Genomic DNA, 17,047 nt, shown 5'->3' with positions numbered 1-17,047 from the left:
GCGAGTCCGGGTCCATGGACGGAAAGCCTGAGAGAGGAGTACCTGCAGCTCGTGGAGGGTTTCTTCTCGCTCCCTATCAACCTTCCTGGCACCACCTATGGCAAGGCCTTGCAGGTGAGATCGAATTAAATAATGTGGCATGTATGTATATTCTGGCTAGGATGTTCTCAGTTTACGTGATGGACGAGTCCGCATATTGATCGTTCCTGACGTAACGGCAATATTCATAGAAATAGTTATCTAGATAGGTATGATTTTTTTACGCGTCCACTTGATTAGATAGCAATGAGATATGGGCGCATTATAAGCACCGATCAAGTGTAAAGTACAATCATTGTGTTATATCGTGCCAGGCTCGGGCGGAAATTGCCAGGAGAATCAAGGAGCTGGTAGATGAAAGGCGAAGGCAAGCATCTGTGATCAAGCAGCAGGAGGCAGCTGATGAAGAGCCTCATGCTGATGAACTGCATGATCGTGATCGTCTTCATATTGCCGGAGATAGGATTAACAATCGTCGTCGTGTTGATCGCCATCATGATCTGCTGGCCGCGCTGCTGAGGCAGAACATGGACGATCGACAGATCGTGGATATGGTAATCTCGTTGCTGGTGGCCGGATATGAGACCACCTCCATGATCATGACGCTGGCTGTCAAGTTCCTCACAGATCATCCAGCCGCACTCGAACGACTGAGAGTAATTTAACTGCACTAAACCTGCTGAGCATACATTGTTTCATTTGTTACGAAGGATTGCTCGATGAATCAGATCTGTAGCGAATTAGTCGTTCTCTAATAAGTTGCAACGTGTGTTTCATGTTATAATGGATTGTTCCCTGTAAACGATGACATTTCATGCTCCTCGATTAAGTGTGTTAGTTAGGAATTGATGCAGTGGCTTACTTATACACTTAAACACACTTTGGCCACCAATTACTGACCGTCTACGTCCATGACTTGCAACAATCTGCACCTAGTATCCGCTGCATGCGTCCTGCACCTATAAATTCAGTACTAGCTTGTCATCTATGTGAATCATAACATTAATTAGTATTGATTAATGATCACTGTAGGCTGAGCATGAGTCCATCAGGGCAAGGAAACAAGCTGAGGAAAAACTGCATTGGACAGATTACAAATCCATGTCCTTTACTCAGTGTGTGAGTATCAGCTGTCTATTCATATAATCGTCCCGCTTATATCATCATCATCTATACGTACTATTGATCCCTGTATAATTGTAGGACGCTGGTTTAGCTTAATTAGGTAGTATTATCATGTTGTTTTGTAGGTCATCAATGAAGCGTTGAGGATGGGCAACGTGGTAGGGGGAGTGTTCCGCAAGGCATTGCAAGACGTGGAGATCCCAGGTACTAATTAATATACGTGTAATGGTTATCATCTACAGTGATGAAAATGTCAAGGTACTTGGATAACAAGCGATCTGTGTATATTATATATGTAGGTGGCTTCACTGTCCCTAAAGGATGGGTCGTGTTCTCGTCGTTCCGGGCTGTTCATTTTGATGAAGCAACATATGAGGATGCTCGAACTTTCAATCCTTGGAGATGGCCGGAGGTAATTGAACACACTTAATGAATATTGAGAGGGTGTTAATATCTTTCATTGAATTAAGGTGATATAATTATTATTAACACGGCATCAAGGGGTAATAGTCAATGTATGGGTAGGTAAATATATGATCTGAACCTTTTTTTTTCGGTTGGTGAAAGCACTAATATGATCATCAACATGAGTACTGCAAGTGTTAAATCTTAATCAACTGTTGCAAGATATTCAGCTTGTAATGACAATTGATTGATTATAATCCTTTCGTCCTCAGGGTGTAAGTAATTCCGGCACGAACTCGACTTTCAAATTCACGCCATTTGGAGGAGGCCCGCGATTCTGCCCGGGTTATGAGCTCGCTCGGGTTGAGATCTCGGTCTTCCTTTACTACCTCACGACGCAGTTCCGGTGAGATTAGATTAATACAAATCACCCATTAATTAGTACCTCCATATCAAGTGCGTGGCTTCCCTCTCTTGCTAAGGTTATTTTAGGATCAATCAGTAATCTTGTCTTGCTTACTTATGCATATTCCCTAATGCAGAAGGCACGGTTAAGCTTAGGTAATTCTGTTGTCTATATAAAAAAGTGGGCAAGTCAATCTAGGTTATCTTGACATTAATAATTAACGTACTTCGTTAATCATGCACAAATACATGTATTCACAAATTCTAAGGTAAAGTATCAAGGGTGGTGTGAGCTAATCTTTCTCGCTTGTTGCATGAATTATGCGAATGCAGCTGGCAAGCAGAAGAAGAGGACGAGCTGATCTTCTTCCCAACAACGAGGATGGTGAAGAGGCTCCCACTGAGGCTGCAGAGGCGTCGATGGGACCAGTGATTATTACTGTTATCATGTAGTCCTACTTACTTCCTTGAACCCACCTTCACCTCCACCTTCACCTTCATCTTCACCTTCATGTGTATCATATAAAAAGGAACGACCCCAAGGGCCGTCAAAAAGTTTTGACTGCGAGGTGGCTGGTCCTCGTCGACGTGGCTCGATATGATAGGACCATGGACGATTTGTATAAAATACTGGGAACGTATTATAAACGTCAGTGCTGTACCTCCACACAAAGCGAGTGCCAATGATTTTAATTTGTTTGTGTCTGTGTGGGTGTAAGGTCATTTTGATTGTTGTTTTTCCGGCCCCAATCGGAGCGTGCCACGTGCCTCCCGACGATGTGTGACGTGCTTTGTCCTTCTGAACACCCCCCCTCTTCTTTTTGACCGTCACTAGTATCTGCAGACTAAAAGCAGGCCGATCTCATGAATCTCACGAGTCAAGTCATCCATCACACAAGAAAAGCTTACTCTAATCTATAGCTTATATAAAAAGAGTTCCCTCTCTCACTTTATTCATTCCTTCTATTCTTACCTTAATCCAAAGCTGTGATCTATAAACTAGGAAGACACGTGCATTGATTGATTACGTTGTTAATCGTGGTTATCTTGCTGAATTTCATGTGCTTTGTGAATCATGCTACTGTTGCCAAATATTTGGCCACATCTAGGCAAATTGTATGTGTTTTTCCAAGTATACCTAGGATCAACAACACTCTCACAAGTTTTTGGAGGTAGTATGATTTGATGGGAAAGGTATCGCGCTGCGCGAAATGTTCTCTTGATTAAAAGTACCTTGTAAAACGTACAACTTAACCCAAGCAAATAACTTGCCTAGAGTCTAAAATGTTGCAGTCTTGACATTTCGCTATTTTTTTGGCACATTAATGAATGTGAAACTCTGCTACAACTTAGCAATAACATGAAAAAGCATATGAATATGCTTTACAAGTAGCATGTTAAAGAGCTAGCACATGTCTCTTTCGTGTTTCATAAATATGCGGAAAGATGTCATTTTCTTGTATGCTTTTGAGAAGGGTCTTTACTTTTTCTTTACTGTTCATTATCACATAAATAGGTTGTTATATAAACATAGTTTTAGATTAGATTCTAACCTTGGTAGAGATTGTACGTATGAAGATTGTAATTGGCTTTGTTGTAGTTAAGCCCACACTCATGAGAAAGAATTGAATGAGCTAACTACACATGCCATCATCCAAACGAATTGAATGGGTAGACTATTAATTCTAAGTACAGAATTCATTGATTTGAACTTTTCAACTCGTAGATGTGATTGTACATCAAATCTAATTGCATTGACTAGTGTTAAATAATAATTAGAACCAACCAATATTAACCATCACTTTTAAGAATACTATTTCTATTTAATGTTAATTATATCAAGCAACTTATCAACTATTCAATTGCCAAAAATGTTAAGTATGAGCTATACTATTATTGTTAACTTCTAACCTTGTTAACCAACTATTAATTTATAATGTTAACTAAATTACTAATAACTATAACTGTTACTATCAGGTATTAATTATTTACTATTGTCTGACTATTAACTATATCAACCAACCAATTATCTAGCTATATACTACTGTCAAATATTAGTTGTATTATTACTATTAACAATTAACCATATAAAAAAACTAATTAATTAGCTATATATAGTTATATCAATTATACACTAGTATTAATAATTATAACAATTAATAGTAAGTTGTAACTAAGCATCAATCTATGAGGCACACTTTTGCACAACATGACATGATGTGCATGCTTTGGCATATCTATATTCCTAAGGTGTGCTCTAGCATGGCATGGCATGATGCACACATTTCGGCATATCTATATTCATAAGGTGTGCTCTAGCATGGCATAACATGACATGCTTCGGCACAATATTGAATGTTGTCACCATTGTCTTCAATGACACCATGCTAACACTTGTTAGCCATTAGGTTTTGCAATTCACTTCATTGCAAGTTTAAGCAATCACACATGGTTAGATGTTATGTAGCACACAAGCCCATGCAGCTGTAGGCATGTGCATATGCTAGCATGAAGCACTAGAAGTAACAATATATATGTACTTGCACCTAATATACACCTTCACTTGGCCATTGAATTGCCACACAAAGCTTGTACCCTCAATATACTTTATTTAGGCTATTTCTTCTTTTACTTTTATATGTGAGTTTTATTTTAAAAAAATTGAGTTTTAATTTTTAAAAAGTAATTAAAAAAACAAGAAAAGGATAAATACCTCTTCATTAATTGCATGTGCAATAATATACTTGTGCCATTTTAGTAGCATTGGGCCTTTAATGGTATGTTCTCATGATAGTTGAAGTGCTCCCTATGGTTCTTAGGCACATTAGTTCATATTTGAAACTTTAATGCAAATTATTCATATCCATGGTTGAGGTGTCCCCATGGTTGTTAGTTAAATTATTTCATACAATTCTTGGTTAAATTATTTGATGTAACTAAAGTTTTACATAAATCCATGGCAATTGGTAAATTATTTCATTTCGAACTATAGTTTTAGATAAAGCAAGACCATTAATGTTTTGGTACACTTTGAACACTTCTCCAAGTGTTAAGAAGGGTCTTTAGCTCTTATCATGATGGAAATATTAAATTAATATATCTATTTTGAATTGCACATTTTGAGTACACTTTGGCCTTTTAGGAGTTTTTTCTCCATTTTGTGTGTTTTTTTCTCCTTTTATATGGAGGTTTAAAAGGCTTCAACAATGACCTAGTGTTACCTAAGAACTAAATCTATGTTGATACACCAACATTATAAGTGTGCCTCTATATGCCTTTAGTGAATATGCATCTTAATCTAGAACTCTTAGTGGTATTGATGTTTGTATGAATCTAGTATCTAAGGTATACTTGATGGACTCATTGGCAAGTTGTACTCAATATCCCCCAACAATTTATCAATATCCTTACTATAGCAGGTGCTTTTTCACATTATCCCTCTTTCTCAAAGTATGTGTAGGAGTTGGGATCAAGATGAAAGAAAACCATGACCCCCCCCCCCCCCCCCCATCTAAGAATCTCCTTTTGAGGCATGCAATAGAAGTGAACTCTCCTTGTCCAATTCAAATATTCATAAACTAGTAAGCCAATTCAATGAGAAGTATGGTTTTCTTCTTTGAAGGTTAGAGGTACCCATTCAATGTGTGTCAAATATCATGGTATGTGCTTTTAATCGCATTAATAGCATTAGATTTGGGGTGTGAGACAAGTGGCATCCCCCCCCCACCCCCCCACAAAAAAAAAAAAACTGTATCATGTAGGGGAAGCATGGACTCAAATGACCACCTTAGTTTAGGAGGCTTTTCTAAGGGTAAGCACGATTGTGAAAAATAGATACGTGCTGGGCAAATAGAGCTCAATTGGTTGCCGGTGCAGTTATGGGAGGAGGATGCAACAAAGCTTGAGTAGAGAATGTGGTAGGACCAAAAGCCATTCAATAGGAAGTGGAAAGTAGGGATTCTAGCACATAAGAATGTATGTGAGTACTTATTGCATTTTCCTTATCAAGGATCAAGCAAATATACACACTTTGCGAAGGTCCCCCCCTTCACCTGGCATAATAGATGGGAATGTCATTCATGAAAAACAATTTGGATGGACAAGATTTATTTGAATAATGGCATCACAATTTCTGAGCTCCTTTTGAGTACTTTCTAAGATCACATCATAAGATCACACATCTATCCTTTGTATAATCAAAGTATTACATGATAGTGAGGTCAACAATGGACCCCTTTTTGAGGCTCAATATGTCCCTCCTAAAGGACCAAGTCTTTCAAAGGCAATTGAAGGAGTGTTGGGCTACAAACAGGGTTGCTACTAGTGAGTCACTTAGTGATTAATTGCACCATGTAGGAGAAATCACATCAAACAATCATTTTAAGGCTAAGGCTAGAGAGTGCAAATAGTTGGCGGTTAGAAGCGCAAAATTTTGGGAGTCTGTCACTTTGTGTCTTGGTGTTATCCTAAGACCTTTGCCTTCATTTACTCAAGGAGGTGGACCCTTTCATGGATTATGAGAGAGGGCTAAAGTTGAAGTTACAAAGTTACAATTGAAGGGAGCATGGGATCCTTGGGGGACCCTTTCACAAGTTTTTTCCTCAATGCTTTAAAGAAACAATGACAAAGAGAGATCATAACGATGGTAGAAGGTGAGAACACATCCTTATCCAAGATGAGAAGGAAATTCTTAAAGCCTTCTTGAAGCACTTGTCCTCAATTGTTTGCATAGCACTTCATAAACCTCCAAACTTTGACGAAAAGCTCAAGGCCTTCTTAATAGTTGAATATCCTACTATCCCACAAGAGGAGTGTTGCTTTTGGAGGAGTCCTCCATGGAGAACCCTAGTTATATGCTCAACAATATGAAGCTCGGGAAGCCACTTGGACTTGATGGTTTGCTTATTCAACTATTCCAATCATTATGGGAAGAGTGCTCTGATGACTTGTGTAACTCGCTAAATAAAATAAGGGGTTAATTCCCTAAGGAGCTAAATAGGTGTTGATTAAACTCATTCTCGAGATAGCATATAGAAGAGTAAAGTTGTAGTAGTGTCGCCCTAACAACGCTCAACATTGTTTAAAGATCATGGTGAAGGATATGGCCAACATAATCATTCAAATAGGGGTGGGTCCTCCACCTTATGTAGCCAATGTTTGTGAAAGGTAGAAGGATACAACACTAGAACCTTAATCTCATGTTTTCGATGGACCATGCACTCTTTCTAGATGCTATCTTTGTCCTTGTCTTTATGGACTTTGAAAAGGCATATGATTGAACAAGTTGGGAATTTGTTTTAAGGGTGATGGAGTCAATTGGCTTTGGTAAAGACTTTTTGAGCATGACCCAAACACTTTTGTCCTATGCTTCCCTATTGTTTGTAGTAGTGATATGATTGATCCCATTCTAGAGAACCTTGATAGGAAACTTGAGCAAGGATTGATAAGGGACCTTCCACTAGCCAAAGATGAGACCTTTGTTGCATACTTCTCCATGGGTGACAAATCTAACATTGCCCATGTAGACCAAGAATCATTCACTAACCTATTAGATGTGTATGATCAATTCTTGCAACTTTTGGGATCAAAGATAAGCACAATACAACAGATCTAGCTACACCTAGCTAGAGAGAGTTTGATCAATGGATCACGGACCTTGGCTTCAAGATGTATAGGCCTAGCCAAGTGTTCAGGTACCTTGGTTGCCTAATGGGAATAGGCATCACCATAACCCATAGAGTAGAATTGTTTGAGGGTAGAGTGGTAGAGAGAATTAGCTTCTAATGGAGGACCCAAAGAGGCCAGTCATAAATATATGTATGTATCACGTGGGTTCAACATAAGGGATTTTGAAAATATCATTTTTACACATTTTTTACATATAGAAGGGTCCCATATAAAGGGGTTACTTACATATTGAATAGGAAATGCTTATGTTTTACTAAGGGAAAACTCATAAATAAGGATATTTATAAATAGGCCTTGAACACACGTGATATAGAGGGTATACATATAGTGAATTTCTTAGGATGGAGGAACAAGCCCTTAAGCTTCATAGGCAAGCTAATGGTTATCAAAATAATACTTTCATCTATGCTAGTGATTATCAAGAGTGAATATTGGTCTAAGAGGGAATTCTAGGAGGACATGGAGTGAATAAAAGCAAGTTAAATTCATAAAGGCCATTAAAAAAAGAAATAAGCATGATGGTCAATAATCATCATGTGGCCTCCTTCTCCCATGTAAGTTTCTAGCAATGAGAAGTAATGTGTAGAGGGTGGTTTCTAATCAGAGTAGCCCCACACAAACTAGGGAGAAATGGAGAGAGCATGGAGGTTGACTATCTCTTAGCAAATAAGAATGATGGAGAATGGAGAGAGCATGGAGCTTAACTATCTCTCAAAAGCTAAGAATGATGCAGTCAATATGGTTGAGATTGAGAATAAGGAATGAGGAAATATCAAGGGGTTCTCAAAGAAGAGAAAATCTCTAACCATGTGCCACTTGAAATGACATGTAAAGTGGTAGGTGATTGATTGGTTGATCATGGGTCACCACCACTTGAGCTCAACACCTCCTTTTTGAAGGGTGAGAGAGTATTTCAAAAAGATAAGAGAGTGCTAGTTGGGTGTAAGAGACAATTACAATGACCCATTTAAGAGAGTGGAAAGTTGCATTGGCATTGTAATGGCCTGCTCTAAACAACATGGTTGAGGTAGAGCTCCAGCTACTAGGAATCCCTTGGATTCTCTAGCATACTATTGTGCTTCTCTATGTAATGTTGTTGCTATCCATCCTAATGATGGCCTAACAACGTTGTCCTATTTGGCTCATACAAGATGTTGAGGCTTAAATTAAAGCTAAAGAGGGACACCAAATTGATGGTTTTAAGGTGTAACTAAAGGCCATATTTGAAATACAGGGTGAAACTAATCATGCCACCTTTTCTCAAGTAGAGCAAGTTAAGGAAAAAGAGAGAGGCCATGATGGCCATTCAAGATGGGGAGGGAGTGTTGCATCAAGATGATTACTCAATCTTAAGGGCATTCCTTAAGCATATCTTGGCCATTGTGGGCCAATAAGCTGAGACTTTGCTATAGGGAAGCTAGCCACAAGCTAGTCAACATAAAAAAGGGCTAAGAAAGGACCAATTGGACTATGATAAGATCGAACAAGATTGAAAAGACCAAGTTAGACACATTACCTTTGTGGATCAACAACTTTGATAAGGTTTAGAAGAATTCATGCAACTAACCCCAAATTGAGAAGTTGAGCACAAGATAGAATTGATTATAATTTGGAGCCAAACTCATATCCAAAATATGATATAAGATGTCCATACATGAAGCTATTGAGTTTCTTTAAGTATTGATGATGATTTAGCATGGCCATGAGACCATTTAGAGACCAGTATTCCTAGTGCATCACTTAATGATGTGATGAGAGCACTGTGACGGGGATATCTGGTACATGTAGTACAAGTTATGAAGGGGGAAAGAAGTGTCTGCCAAGTGTAAGAGTGTACAGAAGAACCAAGGAGTTACATATAAATGAAGATGGATTGAGTTCTAAGAAGAGGAAGTGCATTAGCATTAGGTATATGTATTTATGTGTGCATCCGAGGATGCCTAGGAACATTTACTTATGTGTAATGAGCATTGCATTCATTTGGGATCATCCTCTCCCTTACCAGTCGAGGTTTAAGGTTTTTTCTTTCATTAAGAAAGACGAGAGAGGTAATTCTCTCACTAAGAAAGACAAAGTGATCCTCTGGAAAAGAGGAGAGAAGTGATTTTCTCTTTCTAAGGTTTAAAATGACACAAGCTTTTGTGTGGAATTCAATCTTAAGGTTGAGGCCCAAGGAAATCTAATGAACTCTCCTTATCTATGGCTCAAGGTGGTTGCATGGACCACAAGCTAAGAGTACAATTTAAAAAGCTATTTTTAAAAAAATAGACATGGTGAATCCATTTTTAAAATATCTCGCGATAGAAAGACGATCTCTAAAAATGGCCCGCCAATGTTATCGAAAACAACAAGATCTACAATTTTTGTGTTGGATATTTTTTCATCCGAGAAATGCTCAAAGAGATATCTCGAAATTGGTGCTGTAGAGTAGGTCGTGGAGCAGCCACATCTTGCATGAAGATCAACCTTTCCAATCTTGGCACTCAAGTTTCTCTCCAAGAAGAGAAGCTCTTGAAAGCTTATAAAAGAGGAGGCTCTCCTTGGGTGTGGGGGAGATGAAGGAAGCATCACTTTGCATGCATCCAAGAGGAGGAGAGAAGGTGTAAATGCTGCGGAAGCCCTGCTAAAATCAAGTTCCAAGAGGAGGAGAGAGTGTGCAAATGTTGCAGAAGCCCTACTGAAATCAAGTTCCGAGGAGGAGAGAAGATGCAAATGCTGCAGAAGCTATGCTGAAATCAAGTTCCAAGAGGAGATCCCTACACATATTGTGTAGGAGAGGAGGTGCAAGTGCTGCGGAAGCTCTACTGAAATCAAGCTCCAAGAGGAGATCCCTACACATATTGTGTAGGAGAGAAGGAGAGACTCAAGAAGGATCAAAAAGTGCAAACTTCCAAGTTGTGCAAGTGTTTGCCGGTTGTATACCATGCAAGGAACCGTGATCTTGTTCCCAAGATCTACAAGTAAGAACTGGTTTATGTGTAATGGAGGAACTTTCTCCTTGTCAATAATATAACTCCACAAGGGGGGGGGGGGGGGGGGGACTTCTAGACCCTAGTGTGTTGTTAATCTCACTCTCTCTACATCTTTCTTTTCTCTCATATGTTCTCTCTCTGTGCCAGCATAATATTTACCATATATCTTTTAAGTATATAAGAAAGTCGAGCGTGTATCTCGGATCTTATAACAATATGTAATCAAAACATTGTGTTTACACGTTTCTACAAATGCACTTCATTAAAAACACAATCCAAATGGCTTTTTTTTGGTAGATTAAGTATCATATGCATACCTTGCTACTAAGAAGGTGAATCCATTTGGATAGAAATCCACTAGGCAATCTTGATAGACAAGTTGCAAGAATTTTGACATGGGATGGAAGTAGTAAAATGGATTGTTGAGTAGGAGAAACAATGCTAGATTTGCTAAAGTATATGGTTTCTAGTAATGATGAATTATGAAGTTTGCTTAAAAATAAGAAATTTAGGCCGCAAAAAATTAATACCCACATAAATCTCTTGTTTCTTTTCTCTTTCACCCCTCTTGCACTTCATAGCTTCTACTCACATCCCACCATTGCTTCCCTCTCAACTAGTATTAGAGTGGCACTTGGTATTCATGGGAGCTTCTGCTTTCTCTCATTAAGAGGTGCACCATTTCCATCCACATAAAAAATAGGTTGCTTCATGGTATCGTGTGAGAAACCTACATAGACTGAAAAAGTGTATCATTTGGTGCTACATGTGACTATGCATTGCTGAGAAAAGAGGGGACAAAGTGTCATAGATATCCTATGAGTGCATATATCTCTTTCATATATGAAAGTAAAGGATGAAAAATATGTTCTATAAAGATAACATCATGACTAACCAAGATATGCTTACTTTGTGGATGGTTTAGCTTATAACCTTTGCTTTCATTACTATACCCAACAAAAATGCATTTTACTATAACCTTTCTAGATTGTATAGCTTATAACATTTTCTTTCATTACTATATCCAACAAAAACGCATTTTACAACTTTATCATTTAATTTCTTATGTTGTAGATTGGTATTAAAGCATAAGCTAAGAAATAAAAAACATCCAAGTGAACAAAAGAAGACTTCTTGTTTGAGACATCAAGCCTCATATTACATACATAGAGTGATATACTTGAAAGGGAGCGACGGATCGAAGGTTGGACTCGAGAGCTATGGCGGGATAGCAAGAGCAAGAAAGGGAGAGACTAGAAATGGGAACTCCAACAGTCACAATGTGTGACCGGGCCTTCCTTTATTCAAATTGTCACTAAAAGAATAAAGAATAAAGTGACGGTGACGGGCGCCGACCACCTGTAGTGTGCAACGGCAGTGATTGTCAGTGTAGTAATACGCGGGCGGCTAGGCAGAGGCGCCTTTACCCCCAACAACCTCCCACTTAAAGGCAAATCTGCCCCAGTGAGGAGTGAAAAGAAAAAGAAAAAAGACAGTACAACATGTACACATGTACAACAGGATGAGAAAAGACGTCATCTCATTCCACGCCCATCAACCTCTTGAGGAAGGCAAAGCGCTCTGTAGAGAGGCTTTTCGTGAGCAAATTTGCAAGATTCTGGTCAGTCGAGATCTTGACAAGATCAACAGACTTGTCCTCAACGACTCCACGTATGAAGTGATACCTCACCTCAATATGTTTCGTCTTCGCATGGAAGACCGGATCCTTGGCTAATTGAATAACACTCATAGAATCCGAATGCAGTGTAGGGATCGCATCAATACCAAGGTCAACAACTAAATGACCCAACCAAATGGCCTCCTTGCAAGCCTCAGTGGCTGCAACATACTCGGCCTCTGTAGTAGAAAGGGCCGTGCATTTCTGCATCATGGACATCCAAGAAACAACACCTTCAGCATAGGTGAATACATAGCTGGAAGTGGACTTCCTACTATCTGCATGTCATGCATAATCAGAGTCAGTGTACCCTATGACTCCTGTATCCTGGCTGCCATGGCATATGCACATATCTACAGTGCTCTTCAGGTACCTCATGATACCCTTCATGGCATCCCAATGCTTCTTGCCAGGTGTAGCCATATAGCGTTCCACAACACCAACTGCAAAGGCAAGATCTGGATGAGTGGCTATCATGGCATACATAAGACTGCCCACTACGGATGCATAGGGAATCTTGGCCATCTCGGTCCTCTACCCATCTGTCTACGAACAATCAGCCTGTGATACCTTCACATAAGAAGGCAATGGACAGCCAATAGGCTTTACATCCTGCACGCAGAAGCACTCAAGGACTTTATGAATGTACTCCCTCTGTGACAAGTAGAGGAGTCCCTGATGCTTGTCACGTCTAATGCACATACCAAGTATGTGAGCGGCCTGTCCCAGATCTTTCATCTTAAAGCTCTTCTTGAGCTGAGCCTTAAGAGCATCTAGCTCATCATGAGCTTTCCCTGCTATTAGCATATCATCCACATAGAGTACCAAAATCAATAAAGAACCATCACGGGCTTTCTTCGTGTAAAGACACAGATCCATAGCACTCCGGCTATAGCCTTGTGGCTGCATAAAGGCATCAAACTTATGATACCACTTCCTAGGTGCCTGTTTCAAGCCATAAAGACTTTTCTTCAATTTTCACACTAGGTGCTACCTGCCAGGTTTTGCAAAGCCCTTAAGCTGCTCCATATAAATCTCATCATGCAAATCCCTATGTAAAAAAGCCGTCTTGACATCCATCTGGTATAAATCCAAGTCAAGTTGAGCAACCAAAGCCAAGACTAAGCGCAGGGTGGTCATCTTAACCACAGGAGAAAAGACCTCGTCAAAGTTCACACCATGCTCTTGCTTAAAACCCTTTGCTACCAATCTAGTCTTGTATGCCGGCTTGGGGTGTCCAGGGGTACTTTTTAGCTTGTACACCCACTTGCATGGCAAAGTCTTCTTGCCTGTAGGCAAGGAAACCGAATCCCAAGTGTCATTCTTATGCAAGGAGTCTATCTCACACTGCATAGTCCTCTCCCAAGAGTGATTGTCACCCCTGCGCATAGCCTCATCATAGGTGAAAGGCACTCTTGTATTTGTAACCAAGACACAATGCATCAAGGGCTGAAATCTATCAGGTGGACGTCTGTCTCTAGTAGACCATCTCACGGCAGGCTCTGCTGCTTGTCCAACACCCTGACCATGAGCATCTGCTGCAATTGTAGGCTATCCAACTGGCTGTGTGGGAGCTCTCGGCTCCTCCTGAAATATGACCCTGCAGATCTCAACAACTCTCTCAAGCTGCCTATGCATTTTGTCTTCATGGAAGACTACATCATGACTGCGGATGACTTTCCACGCCTGTGGATCCCAGAGATGGTAACCCATCTCGCCTGCATCCCCATAACTAAGAAAAATGCATTTGACACTCTTGGGATCCAGCTTACTTCTCTTGTCCCTGGGCACATGGCAAAATGCCTCACATCCAAAGACACGGAGATGCGCATAAGAGGGAGGTTTTCCAGTCCATACCTCCTCTGCAACGTGGAAATCCAAACCACTAGAGGGTGATCTGTTTATGACATACACAACTGTACTAACTGCCTTAGCCCAAAATCTCTGTGGTAGGCCTGTATGGCTAAGCATACTGCGTACACGCTCCTGGACAGTTCTATTCATCCGCTCAGCCAAACCATTCTGGGTGGGGTTTAGGGGGCGGTCAACTGCTGACACTTAATACCCCTCTCATCACATAACTGATCAAAAGCACGTGAGATATACTCACCCCCATTATCTATCCTTACGCATTTTAGCCTATACCCAGACTGGTTCTCAACCAATGCAAGCCATCTCTGAAACACAGCCAAGACATCGGATTTCAATTTAATGGGATAAGCCCAAACTTTTCGTGAAAAATCATCTATGAAAGTAACAAAATACTTTGCACCACCCATAGACTGACAAGGCATGGGCCCACAGACATCCGAATGTACCAATGCCAAGGGCTCACTCATACGTGGCTTACTAGACTTCTTATGCATAGACCTAGTCTGCCTGCCATAAAGACAATGCTCACATGAATCAAAATATGCATAATCAAGGGGCGGTAAGTATTGCAAACCAGAAAGAATTTTCATTCCCTTCAAAGACATATGGCCCAAATGAGCATGCCAAAGAGATACATGTGGGATAGAATCCACAGACAAAACATGATCAAGGGAGAAGCAGATACAATCAAGGGATAGAAGCTGCCAGCCTTGGCACCTCTCGTAATCACAAGTCTGCCCACGAGTGATCTTCCATGCAGAGTCTCCAAAAGATACATGATGACCTGCGTCATCAAGATGTCCAGCTGACATGAGACTGCATGTCAAAGCAGGCACATGACGTACATTCTGCATAACAAAACTGCTGCCAGAAGGAAACTGCAACCTAACATCACCAATGCCCATAGTGTCAAGAGAGCTGTCAATCATCACCCAAGCGCATAGAACCCGAAACAGTACGGTGTCATGTGTATGAAAGGACGCACCTGAGTCCAAGAGCCAACACAGTGCATACATAGAGTGTATCTCTGTCATCTGCGAAGCACTAGAAGAAGCTGCAAGGATATAATCATCATTATCAACATCCTCAGGCTGCATAACATTGATCTCTTCAATTTTAACACTGGAATTTGCAGGTACTATGATGCGATCAGAAGACTTATCATGCACTTTGTCTTTCCCCTTATCTTTGCACCTTTCATTGTGCAGTTCATGGCATTGTGGCCTAATATGGCCCTTTTTCCCACAATGGTGACAAGTAACATCTGCATTCCCGCCATGGGATTTGCTACGTGGCTTCCCACGAGACTTGGACTGAGATTTCTAAGAATCCCTCCACGGCCACTGCCACTGCCATGTTTTCCATATCCATCATTCCTGCCTCTAACTGTCATAGCATGTGACACACGAGAGGCATCCAAATTCTTACGGTTAACCTCTTCATGTATAAGAGGACTCTCAACATAAGATAATTTTAAGGTAGCAGTAGAGGTACATAATGCAATGTTGAATACATCCCATGACTCATTAAGAGTACCAAGCAAGAAAAGAGGAGTGACATCCTCTGCAAAAGTGATATCCTGTGAAGTCAAGTTCTTGATTATAGCATGGAACTGGCTTAAGTGAGCAAACATGGTCACATTCTCCTTCATGCGCAGATCCATAAGCTGCTTCAGCCAATACATTTGACTCATTGGACTTTTCTTGTCAAAGATTCTTGATTTTATCCCACAACTGCCATGCACTCTGTTCTTCCTCAAAGACATTGTAATGAACCTGTTCAGTGAGAGACAATGCAATAGTGGACTTGCATAACTCATCAAGCTCAAGCCATTCCTCATCTGGCATAGTTGCAGGCGGATGTCCGCTCAACCTCAAAGGTTTGATCTGCAATTTTTGCACCAACACCTGCCAAATCTAGCTCTTCCAATAAGAGTAATTTGTACCATCAAGCTTAGTGATGTTGAAAATAGCATGGTCAGTGGACGAACTCGCCATAATGCAGGCTGGAAGATTGTAGATAGTTCAAAACTGCTTGCCGTTTTTTGCAAAAAATCACAAAAAAATCACCAAAATCGAGAAAAAATGGCGAAGAAAGTGGAACCAAAGCTGCTGCCCACCAAGTACTAGTGAAAGTACATCATCTCAGAGTGTTTTAGCATGAAAAATCCATGTCAATCCATACATGTATGCTTGATGTAATAAATTTCAGATTTCAGTAAAAGAGAGCTAACAGTGCCAAAATCGGATCCCAAGGCAATCAGATATTGCCAAGACCAAAGCCAGCATCATGCGGGCATAGCATAAGCATATGATGGTCGATAAGCATGAATTCAACACCCAAGTATGTCATACAAACATCTGCCAGTGAGTAGGCACACCCCCCAGGCAACGGGGCAAAATGTTCCTACCACTACCAAAACTTGACACATATAGGTGTCAATTCACAAAGATACGGATCCAAAACTGAGACTTAGCTCGTAAGCATATAGTGAACCAAGACATATGATGTATCATTCCAAAAGGTAAGAAGTCCCAAAGTCTCAAGTGTCTGTAACTGCTCAATAACATGCAACGGTTCAATGCATAAAAGTACCACCTGCTCAATATTTGATAAGCATTCAAGAATGCTCCCACTGGCACAAAAGCCGTATGTACGAGCTCAAGAGCTCAAGCCAAGGCAAGACACAGTGCCAATGACATAAGTCCAAGACAATACATCAATAGTACATCCCGAACATGTAGGCGGTGGTAGAGCATCCGTATGTAGCATCCATAAGCATGTAAGACATCAAGTACATCCCAAGATACAACTCTGGCAAGCCAATAAATAGCTCAAGTAATCTTCGAGAATCCAAGGTCAG

General features: G+C 40.3%; 1 protein-coding gene across 2 annotated transcripts in view; it reads left to right on the top strand.

Moving 5' to 3' along the window:
• CPD (Cytochrome P450 superfamily protein) overlaps positions 1–2,647 on the top strand; it is a 4,328-nt gene extending 1,681 nt beyond the window's left edge. Inside the window, exons 3-9 of one of the 2 annotated variants that reach the window (XM_087661956.1) lie at positions 1–114; positions 354–695; positions 1,072–1,158; positions 1,290–1,368; positions 1,464–1,576; positions 1,842–1,975; positions 2,308–2,647. The exon at positions 1–114 is cut by the window's left edge and continues 36 nt beyond it. In XM_087661956.1, the coding sequence (XP_087518082.1) occupies positions 1–114; positions 354–695; positions 1,072–1,158; positions 1,290–1,368; positions 1,464–1,576; positions 1,842–1,975; positions 2,308–2,407 (969 nt within the window). In that variant the 3' untranslated portion in view covers positions 2,408–2,647. Of the gene's footprint in view, positions 115–353; positions 696–1,071; positions 1,159–1,289; positions 1,369–1,463; positions 1,577–1,841; positions 1,980–2,307 lie in introns of those variants that run through there. The other variant, XM_087661957.1, reaches the window with a different exon arrangement.
• Positions 2,648–17,047: the final 14,400 nt, after the last annotated feature.

The sequence above is a fragment of the Lygodium microphyllum genome, chromosome 21, assembly GCF_053477565.2.
Source record: "Lygodium microphyllum isolate KBCC chromosome 21, Lygodium_microphyllum_v1.1.10, whole genome shotgun sequence".
NCBI lineage: Eukaryota > Viridiplantae > Streptophyta > Polypodiopsida > Schizaeales > Lygodiaceae > Lygodium > Lygodium microphyllum.
Note: the sequence above shows the minus strand (reverse complement) of the source record. Positions and strands in the feature narration are given on the sequence as shown.